Source organism: Trypanosoma melophagium (genome assembly GCF_022059095.1).
Source record: "Trypanosoma melophagium isolate St. Kilda chromosome Unknown ctg17segment0, whole genome shotgun sequence".
In the NCBI taxonomy this organism is placed as follows: domain Eukaryota; phylum Euglenozoa; class Kinetoplastea; order Trypanosomatida; family Trypanosomatidae; genus Trypanosoma; species Trypanosoma melophagium.
The window spans coordinates 25,205-42,824 of NW_027125145.1; the positions used below are offsets into that span (position 1 = coordinate 25,205).

Consider the following 17,620-nt stretch of genomic DNA (forward strand, 5'->3'; position numbering starts at 1 on the left):
ACAGGGGACTGGGACAGCAGACAAGAAAGAAAGAAAAAAAAGTAATATCATCATCTTACTAAAGCAAACAAACGAAAAAAAAAAAAACAAGTTTTTCTGCAGAACTCACGCTCCTTCAGACAAGACAAATAACTTTGTCAAACATGAAGCCCAAAGAAGACTTACCGGAAAAACACCCGACTCTGTCCATGAAGATGACAACTCCTCTGGTTCTCTCAACTGCTTCCAAATTCCCATCAAATGAGTATACAGGCTCTCCGCAACTATACATTCCCATTTTCGCTGTCCAAGACGCATAAACATTTCAATAGACTTCATTGCCAAATCCACTGATGTGACAGGAGGATCCCGCAGCCACTTACTAACACAAAGCAGAGAAATATAGTACACATCCACACCAGCAGATTGAAGAATCCTCTCAATGTGTGGCCACGTCGTTATAAGGTGTTGCACAACGCCCATAGCTAGTTCTGTACACCGTCCATATCCCTCCCATTTCGATACGGGATAACTTCTAAAGTGACTCGCTGCCTGAAACACGCTACCTCCATGTAATTCAAGCAGAAGAAACAATATATTACGCAAGGAAACATCTTTAGTATCATCTGTCACTGTTGTGGTTTCAGTTTCTTCCTTTAATTTGATGAGGGAATTAAGGGTATGTAAATCTCCTTCTGTTACAGGTGATGGTAAGAAAAAACCTTGCTTATTCTTTCTTAGATCAGATGATATAAAAATATCACACATCGCTTCAAATCGCTTTGTAAGAATAGAAGTAAGATATTCGCTACCAATACCAGTGATTAGGTATTTTACTACCTGTTCTACTGGGTCGAATCCATATCGATACTGTACCAACTGTTCCAGAGTCTCCTGTAACTCTGATTTATCCATAAAATGACTACACCCTTTCTCTGTTAACTTTTCCATAGAACATACACAAAGCAACACTAAGAGGGAATCATCACCAAATGGATATTTAAACAACATACCATTACGACTACTACTATTGTAATCTACCCAATAATTTCGAATCTGGTGATGTAGCATATCGGTCAAATTTATCTTATAAGTCATTGGTACCTCAGGTTCTGTTAATGAACTTAAAGAAGCAATCCATAACCTAATAGAAAGCAAAAGGGCAATCTTTCGCTGTTTATGAACTTTCTCTTGAGAGATGGTGTGCGGCATGTGAATTAATGTATCAAATTCTTCCACTGGCATTGTTAGAATAACATTATCCACAATAGCATTGTAATCATTATCCACAAGAGAACGAAGTGACTCTGTTGTCGCAAGAAACAACCCACGACGTGCATAAGGGTTTGTACACCATCGCATTAACATCCACCATGTAATTGACATACGACTTAATTGCGATTGCCCTTGTTGCACTTCTTCTCTATTTTCCTCCTCATGTTGTTCTTGTATTGGTGGTACTAGTGGTAGAAATGATACCATTTCCTCTTCTTTTTTCTCTTCTTGTAATTGATATTCTGCAAAGATCTTTATATCTCTGCCGCTACAGATATGATAAAGAAGTGCCACATAGTTGAGGGAACAAATTCCCCGTTCCTCACTCTCTAACAATTCCTCCACTTCACGCCAGAGTGATGTGGTGTAACTCATCGCCACAAGATGTTTCTCATCCCACAATACAGTATTGCTATTACTATTACTATTACTGTTATCACTAATATTAAAATTTTTACTGTTTTGTCTATCACGTCTACACAAAGACTTCACAATACGTGCCACAACTTTAGGGAGATCCGCCCCATACCAACGCAGCAATACACACCAAAACATACGAATTATACCTTTTCTTACATTATTCACTTTAGACCACTTCTCAGAGCGTCTTAAAAGGTTGTGCTCTATATACTTTAAATTTATTAGGGGTAGTCGGTACATTTCATCAGAGAAATGAGACGAGGGACACGCAAATCGTAATAATAGTTCTAATATTCTGGGTACACATTCTGCTGCAAATACTGCAACAACTGATTCATTCATTCTACACACCACAGCATCACATATAATATTAACATATTCAGAGCGTTTTTCCAAAGAAATACCATGTACACAACGTCCTATACATATCATGAGATCCGTTAACATTTCTTTTGCAATACGATCATGTAGTATAGCATTTACAATCCCTTCAAATATTGTGATAACGCTTTTACTTTTAATACCATCATTTCCCATCCAAAGTGGTAACATGATAACTATTAAGGCAATGACATGTGGAGTAAGTGTAGTATCGGCTATTAATTTATCTATAATCTCTGGCATTGAGTTTGGTAAGGAGACAATATGACATACAAGGGATGGACGCACCAAAAGACCTCTCAACCACTGCGCCTGTGTATCTATAGCGTTAAATAAAGTAATATGATTTACAATAACACGTAAAGATTGTAGAAACAGTTCCAGAATTTCTTCATCTGTAAAAGCAATGATATCATCTGGAGTGCGTAGTAGTAATTGATGAAGCAATTTCAAAAAAATATCTCTTAAAACCACTGTATTATCCGAAAAATGCTGAATTCTTTTCCTAATGGATTCAACAAGATAGAGTTTCTCTTGAGCTGTGCAATGCATATAAAGCATCTCCACCACACTAACAGCTTCAAGTGATGTTGTGTCCTTCTCAACATATGTGAGTAGTACCGCTATCCAAAACTCATAATTCTCATCTAAAACGTTAGTATCAAGATCTGTATTTAAAACTTCACGCACCGCTTGAAGAATCTCATGTCCATTATTCTTCAACACACAAGATTGAACTCCATTACTGAAATCCTCAGTGTGACTATTATTATTATTATTATTATTATTATTATTATCCATATCATCTTGTTTTGTCACTGCCCATTCCCGCACACACGTGCTAAGGATATCACGTGAGGTATTTTTATTCACATGGCTATTACACAGAGTCTCTTCTCCCAATTGTAGTACTTCCCACGCTGTGTCATTCTCTGAATCTAAACACAATACATCACATTCAGAACTACGGCTATCATTACTACTCTTTGTGAATGTTTCTTCCAATACGCCTTTCCACTCCGCCTTGAGACTCTCAAGAGGAACCTTATAACGTAGAAGAAGATCACATACAGTAGATGAATCAATCTCTTTTGCTGCCAGCGCCTCCATATCACTACTTAATTGCATCCTATCTGCGTGTTCCTTTACAAATAACTCCACTGTGTGACGAAGTGCTATTGAAGTGGGAACTCCACTTAATACAGAGTTGTGTGACTTAAATAATGATTCTAACAATGTTCGCTGCTGTTGTAATTTATCATCATCATTATTACTACTATTACTACTACTACTGGTGCAGCCTCTGAGGAGCTCATCGCATATGGACTTTAAGCTCTGCGGTTTATTTCTTCTTGAGCTTTGCATTCCCAGCGGAGACAGACACTATAACTGAGCATACACAACTCCTCTTCTGAGGATAAATAAACTAAGAGAAGAAATAAATCAAAAGAAGAAAGAAGAAAGGCGTTTTAATACAAAATCAACAACAACAGTAGAAGGAGAAACAAAAGAAGAAGAAGGAAAACAAAAACAAAAAAAAAAACGGAATAATATGATTTGTTTTTTTTTACTATTATTACTGTCATCACTCTGAATGAGTCTCTCTAGATGTAACTCCACTTATCAAATCTGCAAAACATCTATCTTTTGCACACTTCCACCTCCCTTTCACCACTTCTTGTACAAAAGATCTTGCAACTGCAATCGCCTCATGTACAGAACACTTCAAAAAAGAAAAAAACATACGTACACACACACACACACACACACAAATTGCAAAAAACACAAATAAATAATAAACTAAATCTCTCTCTCTCTCTCCCTATATATAATAGATCCTTTCTCAGTCATCTACTCCCAACCCGCAAACCCTCGTTCCCATTTCCCACTTAACACAACATATACCCGTCTGTAGTAATAATTAAACACACACACAATAATAATAATAATAATAATACACCTTGAATCCTAACCCCAAATATCTACTTCCCCCTTCTTTTTGTTTTTTTTCACTAAATATCCTGTCAGTGAATATAATGTAAAAATATTTTTTTTTGCCTTTTGTTCTTCGTACTCACTAACTTCCTTGGCGTCCTGGCCCACGATAGAGATATTTAAACTCTGGACGCTCCTTTACAAGCGGCACATTCTCATCATTTGGTATCTCATACGTAAACTGTGACTCCGCGAACATATCCCGTAGTGGTGTAGTAGTGAGAAAGTACGGGTTCTTACGCATTGGATAATCTGTGCAGGTGTTAAAGCGAGGCTCCCACGATGGCAACAGACACGCTGAAAAGAAACTCCAATTCTCACCAGGACGAATACCATAAACATGATAATCAAATCGTCGACACCACTCCTTCTTATATTTTGCATATTTTTCCCACATTTGCTTCTTTTCCTCTAGACGTGTTTTATCTTCCATAACACCATACTTACGACATTCATGGTCATTTGGTAGATAACCTGTTAATCTGTACATACTGCGATAACCGAAACACAAATCCATACAAATAAACGTTAAGAATGTAATAGATGAGCGTGACATGGGCATCATACGTGCATGCCGTAGTGATGCTTTCGATCGAATCCAGTAACTATATGATAATGCCATAGTTGCTGAAAAGACATGTTCATACCATCGTATTCCTTTCAAAACATCAAAGAAATTAGGAGTTTCATCTACTATAGGATACGGTGTACCCAATATACGATGCGCCAAACGAAAGTTTGTATAGTCGGCGTTAGTGAGAGATTTATACACGTTATCACGCCGCTCCACTGAGAGTGTGGCTCGCCAGAGTTGAAATGACTTCCATGCGAGTTGTTCCTGATCTGACAGTTCACGATCTGTACTAGGGGCGTATTTTGTGTGTTCTGTGGCAATAAATATGGGTTTACCAACGCGGTTTACACCACCCACACCAAGCTCCTCCGCTGTTGCCATTACTACAAACTGCTATTGTTGTACTTTGATGGCTTTACCAAACAACCTAACATGCATTGTCATTAATTATTATTAATATTATGAACATCACAGAGGAATATAGGCGCATTATATAAGCACAAGTACAAGAAGAAAAAAGAAGAGAATACACGTAAGAGAAAAAGAGTTGAGGACATATTATTATTACTATCTTTAATATTTAATTTAATCTATTTTATTTTTTTTTTCACCGGAGAGTAGTGGGATGGGAGAAGGAATATCATTGGTGTAAATTGAAGTAATTTCAGAGAGTATACGAGTGTCGTAAAGATCATTCAAATTGCACTGCCGTCGAAATTCCCATTAAATCAATTCCTGAATCCGAAGTAAAAAAGACGTGTTGAATGATATAAACAAAGAAGAAACAAAAAAAAAAAAGACAGAAAGAAGTAAGAATAAAATAAACGAACACAGACACTTGAGAAATTGATTCATAAGCATCATCACATAGGAAAGAGAGTTAATGAGTTAAAAATGACTACAAGGAGTTCAAAACCTTAACTTCATCATCATCACTTCATCATGTGAGGAATCATATCCACACCAAATACGAAAAAAAAGGAAAATAAAAACATACGAAGTGAAACATCCACAAACATAGATCGAAAGAAATGTCATGCACCAATGGTATGCGTAATAATACACACTTTTTTTAATGGGTTACATGACTCGCTTACATATTTTTGCCACATATATATATATGGTTCTTTTCTTCACAATACGTTGAACACGAACGTGCAAAACACAAAAACAAAAGAACAAAAAACAAAGAAATGATAGCTGTTCCTCTTGTAGATACGCCCATCCCTCATACTCTCAACCCTCTTTCACTATGATTCCTATTCGTTTTCATACTTCACATCTCCTTCACCTTCTGGAAGCACATGAATGGGTATATAAATAAATATATAAATATATGAGGTAGTCAAGTCATCCTAGTTGGCGCGAAACGATTCCAGAGAAGCGAAAGCATTTGCTGTTTCCTCATTCTTCTTTGAACGTCCCCAGTTATGCGTTTTTGCCATTACCCGTGCCACTTCAGGTATAACATCCTTCGCATGTTGTACATTGAGAAATGACAAACGTGTACGGCGCGCAATGAAATCCTGCACACGTTCACAGTGTTCCCGCTGCACCGCGTACACCACCTCCGCCTCCACCACAGGCTCTGATGGATGTAATCGCCTTAACAACTTTGGCTCGCGCCGCACCATCTCAAGCAGCGTGGAATAGCGATCACCATAGCTTGTGCGCCAGTGTGTGTGTACATCGTGTGGAATATCACTTGGTGGATCTGACGGCACAGCCGCAAAGTTGTGTGCTCCCACCACCTGCAGCTCCTCCGTTACACACGCCTGCAGTGGTGCCGCATCCCGCAGTAGTGTATCCCGCAGCGTGTCCACCGCGTCCTGTGCGATCTTGCGGTACGTCGTCCACTTCCCTCCGGTAACACTTAACATGCGGTGCTGCGCGTCGACGGAGACCATGTGTTCCCGCACAATGTTCTCTGTTCCCCCACTGCCGGATTTCTCCGGTAGGGCGAGTGGTCGAATACCACACCAGGCGGACTGCACCGCCTCACGTGGGACTTTCCCAACATATTCCTCCACATTTGCAAGAAGAAATTTCACATCGTCTTCTGACGGTCGTGCATCTTCATTCACCTCACATATTTTATCCGTTGTACCAAGTAAACATCCTCCCATCCAAGAAATACCAAATACCACACGACCATCTTTAGAAGGGATTACCATAGCACTCTCTTCGGGGCAATATTTTGGGTCAATAATAATATGAGTACCAGCACTAGGAGCCATACGAATAGTGTTTTTATCGGTTATCAGTTTTTGCACTTCTGAACTGAATGGACCACCAGCATTTACAATAGTTTTACTGTAAACTGTAAAATTTTCCTTCTTCATTCGATCATGAAGGGTAGTTTTTACAATTTCTTCTCCTTTTTTATTACGTACAATTTCCATTTTTTCTGCTTTTATATAATTAGCTGTAGCTGCTCCATAACTAGCAGCTGTAAGTGCCAAGGAAAGACATAAACGAGCATCATCCATTTGTCCATCATAATATTGTACGGAACCGAGTAATACTTCTCTGTTATGATTTTCGTGTTTTAATAAAGGAAATCTATCCATTGTGGCGTAAGGGGTAAGAAATCCAGCATACTTTAAAGTACCACGTTCCCACATGGCGATTAAATCATATAATTTTACACCACACCAATACATTATAATATCCAATGGATTATAACATGGAATTATAGTAGGAACATCATGACAGAGATGTGGTGCTTGATGAATCATGATAGTACGTTCCCTTAGTGCCTCCGCAACCAACCCCAGTTGTTGTGGATCAAGGTGAAAGACCGCCTTCTCAAGATAGCGAATACCACCATGAATAAGTTTTGTACTCCGACTACTTGTTCCACTTGCGTAATCATTCATTTCAACAAGACCAACACTTAATCCACGTGTTACAGCATCTAGTGCCACACCAGCACCGACTGAACCACCACCAACAATGAGTACATCCATTGGTGTCTCAGTTGAGTTATACATTTTTAAGTTATTCACACATTCTGCACGTGTGGGATTTTCATGCTGACGAAGTGGTGGGGCCTTTGCTGGGTTAAATCGTCGCTGTGTCCAGCTTGGATCTGTGTAGCTGAATCCAATAACACCAGCGAGAGCAGCAGTGGAGATTCCAATTAATCTTTTCGTTGCACTCGCCATTGCAGAGAGAGAGAGGGAGAGAGAGAGATGGACAAAGTAGATAGTATGGAGGATAACCCGTTACTTGTTTTTCGCAGAGACTCTCTATTGTTACTATTTTATTTTGTTATGATTGTGGTTAATGTAGAGTGTGTACACCAGAATGAGAGAAAAGAAGAAAAAAAAAGAGATTAAAATTACAGTTATTTCCAAGACCCACAATATCATATATCAGAAGCAGTTTTTGGTAGTATAGCTCACTATACAAATTACTTAATAGGGAGAAAACAATAAAAACAAAACGAAAAGAAAAAACGTCTCTGATACCTATTTATTGCCGATAACGATAAAACTAAGGGGAGCACTCAACCCCCTATAAATAATATACTACTCTATTGTAACTCATCAGACATAGTAAACGTATACCTGGGTGTAATTATAATTTCAAAAAATCTATTTTTACAATGTACACATATTTGTCAAAGTTAAATATTCTTATTTCCTTCATTTACTTATTTGATTACCAATTAATGTCATTTTTTTTTTTTGGTCAAGCACTTTTTCACAGAAGGTAACATATACCGAAAAGAGGAAGCATGTACACACACCAAAAAATATAAAGAGAGAGATAATAATAATAAAAGAAAGAAAAAAAAAAACGAAAAAAATGGTAATAATCATATTGAGAGACTGATGTGCTCAACCTCCTTATTCATCAAATATCTCTCCCCTCTTATTTTTAATTCCTCACACCCATCGCTTAGAACGCTTGTCCCCCGAAGCTGAAGAACTGGATTCCTGCATCTCACCATACGAAGTCGCCCGTACGCCGACGGAGTAATCTTTCCACGCCGCAAGATCAGAACCAACACCAGGCGACATTGCACCGTACACTGTAGCAGATTGTGTTAATGGAGCCGAATGACGAGCGGAGAATTCCCATTGCGGGGAAATATGGGAAAGAAGGGAGTGTTGTTGTTGTTGCGATTATTTGTAATTTAGTATTCTTGGGCAATGGAGATGACACCTCATAGGGAACATTCCTCTGAAATGGAGAAGAATAAGAAGGGGATTGATAAGACATTTTTAAAGGAGACTCGTCTAAGAGTGTAGAATCATGTCTCCCAAATTTGTCCATTAAAAATGGCCTATTATATTGTATTGACCCAATTTCATTAGTAGGAACAGGAAATGAATTTAATAGATACTGTTTTTCTTCGTTTTCTTGTTCTTTTGCCTTTGTTCTTGTTGTTGTTGTTTTTCTATTCTCGGCGATGATAAAGAGAGGGATGTCTGGTTTAGATCATACATGGAATTAGGTGTACTACCTTCTCTATTCGAGTATGAGTGCATAGGACTTATCTGCGATGACAGTTCCCGCCTCTTCGCATCTCGTACTCCCTGCAAATAGCATTACTTGTTTAAATTGAGCTTCCTCAAATTGATTTCGCCTGTGTGTTAATTGACTTGCACTAACTTCCATATTACGAGACTGTCGAAGGAATGACTTTTGATACGATCGATGTCATTGCTCTACCGTACGTCTAGCGCCTATTTCCTCCCGCTGTATTACTTCCATCGCCTCTAAAGACCGGCGTATATGCATAGATTTCCCTGTAAGCATTACTAACTCTTGGGAAATGTATCATGAACGGTAGGAACGCCAGAGTGTATCCCGCTCCTCCCGCTCACAAGTACGTATCTGACATCGACGTTGTAACTCGAGAGCATCCAAATCTTCCAATAACATGGCAACAAACATTAGACGTTCTTGATAAGAGACACGACGAAGTTCTTCAATATATACGGCTGCAGCTTTTAACATTCGTTCTCTCTCAATCATGTCGGCATCCATAAGATTCTGACGTTCTTTTTCCCTTTCTGCCTGAGACATTTTAAGAGCTTTAATGGATTGCTCTAATGTTGTAGAGAATGTGAGTAAAATTTGCTTTCCATCGGAATACATTTGTTCCTTTTCTTTAGCACAAATCCCATATAAACTGCTACTTTGTTCACGAAATAATAATTTCTGTTTCTTACGCCATCGTGCTCTCGCCTCACGCTTATCTGCGGAACGTCTTACATAAGCCCGATATTCCTTTCTGAGTAGTGATACAAGTCGTTGAAGTTTATATTCACAGCTTTCATGATTTGTACGCAAACGAGCCAGATATCCACAACCATGTTTTTGTAAGCAACAACAAAACTTCAAAAGAGCTTCATTTCGAAAACGTTCCATAATAGGAAAAGCCTCTGCCTTTAGGAATACCTTTGTCTTACCAATCTGAGACATGGTCCTTTTATTCATATCACATGCGGTAAGAATGATTTGTGCCAGATCACGACCGCCTTTTTCTGTACCTTTATCACCAGCAATAATTTTATAACGTTTATTAAACTTTTCAAGAAATTCCGATTCATTACCTTTACCGAGAGTAAATTCTTCAACAAGTAACGCAAGGGTACCCCCTTTATCTACTATAAGTCGTACACAAGGTAAGTTATCAGGACATTTTACCTCTGTTACATCAATACCTTCAGCACGGCATTCCTCCATATCTTTTTCAAATATATAAATATTATAGTGATTCTGTAGAGACTCATTTGTTAAATTAATACACAGTTGTTCAAAACTGTTTTTCTTAAACTCCTCAAAAACAAAAATGTCTAGTAGTCCAATCCAATTTCCTGCTGTGTTGGGTATCACATAACTCACTATTCTTAATTTACTAAACATCCAAATAATCCATCGTATAACGCCTTCACAAATGCGTCACGTGCATCAACTGCAAGTGTTGGACGTAATAATTTCACCGTTTCTGATTTTTGTACCACAAGTGTTGTCGTTACAAGTTCTTTTAACAATATAGTTTCATCAATTCCCCAGAGAGAGACGGCTTTTTTAACGAATTTCTCTGTAGATTTCTGTCCTCTAGCCCCTTCTCCATCTGCCTCGAAACTTACATTAAGAAGAGAGAGAATACCACCAACACATGACCATACGGAATGTATTTTATTTTCCTGCATTCAAATTTCTCTCATAGCACATAAAACTTCATTAAAGTTTTCTTCGGTGTCATATTCAGGGTTCTGCAGACACTTTCCAGCGGTTAAACTCTTATACAATGTTTCACTCTCCATTTGAAGTTTCTTTCCCATAGATCCTTGCGGTAAAAGATAAAAGCTATGGTATATCCGTTCATCCTCTGCAGCTGTTACGATACGTGATTTCTCCAAAAGATACTTTGTAGTTTCTGCTCCGAAGAGTTATCCCTTCTCAGTAAATTTAACTTTCATAAATTTACCAAATCGAGAACTGTTATCGTTACGCACTGTTCGAGCATTTCCGAAACACTCCAAAATAGGTGAACAGGCATTTATTTTATATCTGACTAAAAGACCCTTCTTTTTTTTCTTCTTCTGTTCCTTGTTTACACGATACTTGTGCAAGGTATTTCATTACAATTTTAGTAGCTTCTGTTTTTCCTGCTCCAGATTCACCAGATACAAGAATACACTGATTTGCACAATCAGCAATCATCTCGTTATATGTATTGTGTGCTTGAGCCCATGAGTGAGGTAAATTCTTTTCAATAACGGACCCTTCCTGCAGATAATCTCCCATTTTATTATCTTGATACCAAAGTATGTTAAAGTGAAACGGATTTATAGCCACCACAATAGCCCCAATGTTGGTGTAAATAATATCCCGAAAGTACCGCATATACAAACACCGCAGTAATGGGCCATCATGCAATACTTTTAGTGCGAGTAAATCATCCGGCTGTTCATCCAGTAGATCCTCACGACACGGTGCCAGTTGTGTATCATTTACGGCGGTGAATTCCTCTCCAACACACTTACGCTCAACATCGTCTGTTCTCACAGTGTATCCATTATCGGATTTGGCTCGTACTTGTGCCACAACCCAAGATTCCCGTGGATGATCAAAGAAACAGTGAGAACCCACATCAACTGTCATGAGTATTTATTGATTACTATTATTATTATTATTATTATTATTATTATTTATTTTTTTTTTTTACTTCATATGTCCCCTTTATTGTTCCGTCGATATTGATATAATAAAATACAAAATAAAATATAGAACGGTCTATTCCTTACTTTTGCCCTTGTAGATAAAGAAGAATGAAGAAATAAATACTTTAGTGTTTTTTTTAAATACGAACCTACTTACATCCGATCATATCGTAGCAAATAAAGATTCTGAATAGAGCGATTGCAAAGTTTTTTCACAATAACGCTCTATATATCGTGCAACACAACCAAATTTCCAGTAGGATAAATACAGCCGAGTACCATTGAAGGAAATGATTTAAAGTTCATCTTCCACCGGGAGGCATTCCACCGATGAATTTCTTCTATTTTAGTCTACAATTAAAATAATAAGGAAGGAAGTCTTTTGTAGTAACAGTAACAAGAACTAAAAGCGATAAGTAACTGTAGCTAAAAGAAGATAAACACTACATAAAGGCACTTTCTACAATGTATCCATTATCAATTCACACATAATAGTGACGGATATCAAAAATATTACCATATATATCGTGGGACTCGCAGGATACAAGATGAGAGATTTATTTCTCTTTTCATGTAACTAGACATAGTCCTGCTTTGGTATATTAGTGATATATTCTTTTTTTTTGTTTCGTTATTTATTTCTCCTTCTCCTTCTCATCCTTATTATTATTTTTTCTGTTTTTCTGTTAGAGAGAGCCATTTGGATATACAGACACACAGAGTCAAAAGATATGGACACTGCGTGCATGCATGCGCATGTTTGTAACCAAAGCAACAGAAATAATAAAAATAATTCAACATATACTGCGACCGTTCAAATAACATAAGAAAAAAGGTATTCACAAAGAAAAAAAATATACAAACACAAGAACTCAGTCTTACAAGTAATCACTGCACTATTGCATTGTCTACATGAAATAAAACCACCCAAACCGTCTTTTTTTTCTCCTGCTTTTGTTCATCACAACCAACCATAATGTCTTTTCTGCGTTTCACCGCAAGTAAAACACGATTCCTTTTTTTTTCTTCTTCACATCTACACAAATACAACAAAGAACCGTGATCAAACTAGAGAGTTTTTGTTATTCTGAGGACCGATTAGCATAGAACGCGGGGGAAGCACAACATGAAGTAAGTTTTCCCACATCAGTTTTGGATGTAATAAAGTACTCCTTTTCGATTGCAATCGTTGTGATTCACGCCGTGTGGTTGACGTCAACACTAAATACACATAAAACACAGCAAGACTCCCCACAAGAAGCAAGACAAGAAGTAATAACACAAAAAGGAAAATAATAGCTAGCGATTTCAAGGCACCTTCATCATGGTTACCACGACGTCCTGAAGAAAGTTTGGAAGGATCAGCAGCAGCACCACCACCAATATTTTCTCCTCCTACAAAGACAACACCACCACCATCAGCTGCTACTGCTACTGCTACAGGTACAGGTACAGGAGTAGTTGAAACAAATGTATTACTGCCACTTTGTTGGGCTGAAATATAAACCGTATTCAATATAGAACGGGAAATCCAGTAAATACCCATACCAGATGCAGTGCTTACCGTTACGAGATAGAGTGCAAACCAGCGTAAACTCCTCTGTCCAACACAACCACCAATTATACCACAATGGTGATCATGTTCCAAGACACACACGTTACACTGATAGCAGTGCGCCGTACGAGGAGGCCGTCGTACACCACAAACACGACAGAGAACAAGATTCTTCTCATTTTGATGAGGATCTACTTCACCAAGACGCAGTCTCGGATAAACGCCTGGATCTGTGCATACAATTAAGAAGGAGGATATAAAGGCTGTAGAGAGCAAGGCGAAAAGGACACAGAGCTCAAAAAAGCCAAGCTCATTCCATAGTGTGAAGACCACACCAAACACAAGAGCCGCCGTTATGAGTGTGGGAGCAGCATACACCGCCGCCTCTGGACTCCAAAAACACGTGATTCCACACCATCGTGTTCTTGACATCTTACCAAGTGCAGTGAGAGTGTCGTTATACCTATCTTCAGCCACATTCACTGGTACCACTACCGAATCCATAAGCTACAGTCAGAATTCTGCTAACTGGGTTCAGAAAAATTAAGAACACACACACACAAACATATATAAACAAAAAAGAAAACCCCCAAAAAATAAACAAGAGAGAAAAATATAGAGCACCAAAAACAAAAAAAAAAAAACCAAGGTGAGGAGAACGTGGCGGGACAGTTGGAAAAACAAAGAAACAAAATGTACTCCTTACTCTAAAATTAGACTGAAGCAATGAATCATTGAGAAATGAAAAAGATCGCAAAAGAAGAAAAAAAAACAAATTCCTTCTCGACCTTAATTTTTTTTCCCCCTTTTCTGTGTTATATTCGTTTTTTTTTCCCCCTCCACAGCATATATTCATCCTCCACACCTCACAGCATTCTTCACGTCGCTGGTATACGTATTTCTTTTTTCTTTCAGTTTTCTCTTCTCTTGCTCATTGTCAATCTGTCTGATGAATTCACCAGAAACCCAGAAAAAAAGAAAGGAAACCAAAAAGAATAAAGGTCTTGACGCTTGAAATATATATATATATATATATATATATATATATATGTGACCTTTCTTCTTTTTTTTTCGTTTCCTTACATCTATAAGTGGTCTTGCTTAGCATCTGTTTAGCTAGACTATCTTTGCATTCGCCCCTTCACGTGAAGCATTGTACTTTGCGACTGCCTTAGTGCCCTCACTCATGGCGTGCTTTGCGAGCTCCGGTGGCAGCAGTAGACGTGCGGATGTTTGAATTTCTCGCGCTGTGAGCGTCTTTACGTTGTTAATGCAGGCCACATGCACAGCCTCAGTCTGAATCTTGCTGTACATATCCTCAATAAAAGAAGATAGTACACGCACAGCCGCCTTTGAGAGAGTTCCGCGTTTGTACACCTGCCGCAGAGTGCGGTGAATGTACAGATCCCAGCGTTGTTGCTTCTTGCCACGACGGGCGCCGCTCTTCTTCTTTCCGCTCGGATTCTCCGCGCTTCGCCCAACGGGCCGTTTGCCTTTGCCCTTACCGCCGAGCGGAATGGGGCGTTTTCCTCCTTTCGTGGGTGGCATAGTATACTGTGGCTGCGCCTTCCTTTTCTTTTTGTTTGTTTGTGTCTGTTTTCTGTGTCTTCAGAATACCGTCAATTATGAAAAAGCAGAGAGGGGGAAAGGGGACAACAATTGAGTGGAATAAAGATGAAACAGACGCACAGTGTTAAAGCTGAAAGAGAACAAAAGGAAAAAAAAAAACATCAAAGGAAGATACTATTTGAATAGTGAAAGAAAGAAAAAAAAAGCCCGAACCCACACGGCCATTTCCGTGTAGGATATGGGGGAAAGGGATATGCGGGATTGTAAATAGTTGACACAAGTAGACATTTACACGCATATACACAGAAAAAAAAACGACCTAAATCGACATTTGAATCCTCCTCGACATGAGGAAAGAGTTTCGTGATATATAATAAAATCATGTTCCCAGTAGCTACTAGTTGTAAAATTCCTGCTACTTCTCTAACGTTCCTTTCGTTCCTCCCATAAGAAAATAAATAAATCTGACTATAACCATATTATTGGGAACCTTTACAGACATACGGACCGATATATAATGAAATGACAAAACAAACGAAAACGCCCGAGCCAGGGAATAAGAAAAAATGGAAATAAAGATCAAGAAAAGAAAATTCCAATCAAAATTTAGAACTCTTTCTTCTTTTTAAACCCGGGTCAAGAGCAGATACACCGCATCCTCCTTCCTCACGAATTCGTTTATCACATGGGAGTTGTAATGAATCAGTGGTCATACCCGCTTCGTATTTTTGAAAATCCATCTGTTTCTCTAAGCGTACCCACTTTCGAGCAATATCGAGAATTGCCTCACGAAGGTAGGAGTAATCACTCGGGGTATTATAGACGAATACACTTATGCGTACGTAAAATCTACCTTCTACTCGTTTAACAGGAACTTCTACCTTGTACACATCATGAAGTAGGTCCTGAATATATTTTGCTGTTACACGTGGAACCTGTAACTCCTTTGGAAGTTCCACAAGAGACATAAAAGGTGCGTGACGAGCAACAGGACGCGTTCCAAAGCTTTTTGTTAGCATACCTGCTGCACCCTTAAGCAATTTAGAGCAATGCTCTCGTACACGATCAAGACCTTGAGCACGCCAAAAATCAATTACTGCCGGAATACAAAGGTAGGCACCATAATCCCGTGTTCCATCCCAAATAAACTCAGAAAGAAGACCATCACCTGCTCCATGAGAGAGAACAACAGAACGTATAGAATCCACAAGTCTTTCATGTACCCACATAAATCCGACAGATTTTGAAACAGAGAACCATTTATGAAGGTTTCCCACAAATACACTTGGCCTAGCTTCAACTGGTAAATTATTAAAATTTAGATCAATCTGAAGGGGTGCATGAGCTCCATCAACGATGATCTTTATAACACCATGACGGCGTAATGCAGGAATAATATGAGTAAATAACGGAAAACAAAGAGCACTTGTTGAAGTAACATAATCAATAATCACTGTAGTGCATCCATTAGGAAGATTTTGACATATTACATTTGTAAGAGCATCATCATCTCCCATTACTTTTGTGTCGTGTAGATATTTTGAAAGGGCAATTTCATGAAAATCGGCACCAACATCTTTGCATTGAAAGTACATCATTTTATATACAGAAAGGTATTCCGTATCCAAAAATGCCACAACATCATCCTTTTCAATCAAACGCATTGCACAATTTAATGCATAGGTTGCATTTTGTACAAGAACAACTTGTTGTGGATCAGCTTTGAAAAACTCTGCCAATCGACGAACACTGTAAACGATAAGTGGAAGTAGGTCGCGGTCCATAAATTCCACTACCTCACGCTCCATGAGTTCTTCATAGCGATGTTTAATCGCCAATGCACCACGGAGGGAACCTCCAAAAGCCCCGTGATTTATAAATACAGCTTCTGCTGTAATGCTAAAATGTTCCTGACGAAATGGAAGGCCAAACTCACATTGTTGAATGACACCATTCTCAATATTTACCTCCTGTCGTCTGTTTTTATGATCACTTTTTTCTTCACTCCCATTATTTTCATTGATGAGACTCATCTTTAGTAGTTCGCTCTGTCCCAATACTCGTTTAGCAAAATCTGGAAGCTGTGGCGGGCGGTAGGTTGCTGCTTCCCTTGCGATCAAATCCTCCACGTTTTCCGAGTGGAAGGAACCGAATCCCTCGTAGGCGGAGGCGGTCTGCGAGATGGCGGCGCCGTTGAGGGCGTCCAGCCGGTGGCGGAGGTGCGGGGGAATCGACTCGAGGGCCCACAGCGGCTCGGGGTCTGCGGGGGCGGGGGGTTCGTCCGACATCGCGGGGGCGGTGAGGGTCCACACTACGGGGTTGGGCACAGACACAGAGTGGGATTAAGAGAGACTATATATATATATATATATATATAAACTTAAGCAGATGCGGCCTGGTAGCTAGTTAAGTGCTGCAGGCCGCAAAGGCGGATGTCTCTCTGGGAGGAGACAGATCTGCAAATAACAAAGATAAATAGATAAATAGAAATATATATATATTGATAGAGAGAAAAAAAAAAAGAAAAAAAAGACAATTATTGGATCGATATTCTAGTTAATGATTGTTGTAACTCTTTCTTTTTTTTTTTAGCTTAGAGTGAAATAGAAATCAAATCAATTCGACATTCCACAAAAGAAAGAGAAAGAAAAACATATAAAAGGAAAGCAAAGGTCATTTATGCGT

The 17,620-nt window shown here is 38.8% G+C and overlaps 9 protein-coding genes across 9 annotated transcripts; all 9 read right to left on the reverse strand.

Moving 5' to 3' along the window:
* Nucleotides 1-105: 105 nt before the first annotated feature.
* Nucleotides 106-3,420, reverse strand: LSM04_003188 (uncharacterized protein; the record flags this gene model as incomplete). Its single annotated transcript, XM_067334244.1, has 1 exon — nt 106-3,420. One exon carries the CDS (start codon nt 3,418-3,420, stop codon nt 106-108), a length of 3,315 nt encoding a protein of 1,104 aa, XP_067193318.1.
* Nucleotides 3,421-4,132: 712 nt separating this feature from the next.
* On the reverse strand, nt 4,133-5,005 carry LSM04_007350 (NADH-ubiquinone oxidoreductase; the record flags this gene model as incomplete). The annotated part of the gene is made up of 1 exon (XM_067334245.1): nt 4,133-5,005. The coding sequence occupies one exon, from the start codon at nt 5,003-5,005 to the stop codon at nt 4,133-4,135; it is 873 nt and encodes a 290-aa protein (XP_067193402.1).
* Nucleotides 5,006-5,979: 974 nt separating this feature from the next.
* Nucleotides 5,980-7,791, reverse strand: LSM04_006835 (Alpha-glycerophosphate oxidase; the record flags this gene model as incomplete). The annotated part of the gene is made up of 1 exon (XM_067334247.1): nt 5,980-7,791. The coding sequence occupies one exon, from the start codon at nt 7,789-7,791 to the stop codon at nt 5,980-5,982; it is 1,812 nt and encodes a 603-aa protein (XP_067193393.1).
* A 726-nt stretch (nt 7,792-8,517) lies between these two features.
* LSM04_001637 (uncharacterized protein) lies at nt 8,518-9,253 on the reverse strand (the record flags this gene model as incomplete). The annotated part of the gene is made up of 2 exons (XM_067334248.1): nt 8,518-8,663; nt 9,169-9,253. The coding sequence occupies 2 exons, from the start codon at nt 9,251-9,253 to the stop codon at nt 8,518-8,520; spliced, it is 231 nt and encodes a 76-aa protein (XP_067193283.1).
* Nucleotides 9,254-9,415: 162 nt separating this feature from the next.
* Nucleotides 9,416-10,507, reverse strand: LSM04_008408 (Myosin head; the record flags this gene model as incomplete). Its single annotated transcript, XM_067334249.1, has 1 exon — nt 9,416-10,507. The coding sequence occupies one exon, from the start codon at nt 10,505-10,507 to the stop codon at nt 9,416-9,418; it is 1,092 nt and encodes a 363-aa protein (XP_067193420.1).
* Nucleotides 10,508-10,797: 290 nt separating this feature from the next.
* On the reverse strand, nt 10,798-11,752 carry LSM04_009014 (Myosin head; the record flags this gene model as incomplete). Its single annotated transcript, XM_067334250.1, has 2 exons — nt 10,798-11,027; nt 11,164-11,752. 2 exons carry the CDS (start codon nt 11,750-11,752, stop codon nt 10,798-10,800), a joined length of 819 nt encoding a protein of 272 aa, XP_067193430.1.
* A 1,122-nt stretch (nt 11,753-12,874) lies between these two features.
* LSM04_000525 (Palmitoyltransferase) lies at nt 12,875-13,870 on the reverse strand (the record flags this gene model as incomplete). The annotated part of the gene is made up of 1 exon (XM_067334251.1): nt 12,875-13,870. The coding sequence occupies one exon, from the start codon at nt 13,868-13,870 to the stop codon at nt 12,875-12,877; it is 996 nt and encodes a 331-aa protein (XP_067193258.1).
* A 612-nt stretch (nt 13,871-14,482) lies between these two features.
* On the reverse strand, nt 14,483-14,914 carry LSM04_007592 (Histone H2A/H2B/H3; the record flags this gene model as incomplete). The annotated part of the gene is made up of 1 exon (XM_067334252.1): nt 14,483-14,914. One exon carries the CDS (start codon nt 14,912-14,914, stop codon nt 14,483-14,485), a length of 432 nt encoding a protein of 143 aa, XP_067193404.1.
* A 620-nt stretch (nt 14,915-15,534) lies between these two features.
* LSM04_000840 (uncharacterized protein) lies at nt 15,535-17,223 on the reverse strand (the record flags this gene model as incomplete). Its single annotated transcript, XM_067334253.1, has 1 exon — nt 15,535-17,223. The coding sequence occupies one exon, from the start codon at nt 17,221-17,223 to the stop codon at nt 15,535-15,537; it is 1,689 nt and encodes a 562-aa protein (XP_067193264.1).
* Nucleotides 17,224-17,620: the final 397 nt, after the last annotated feature.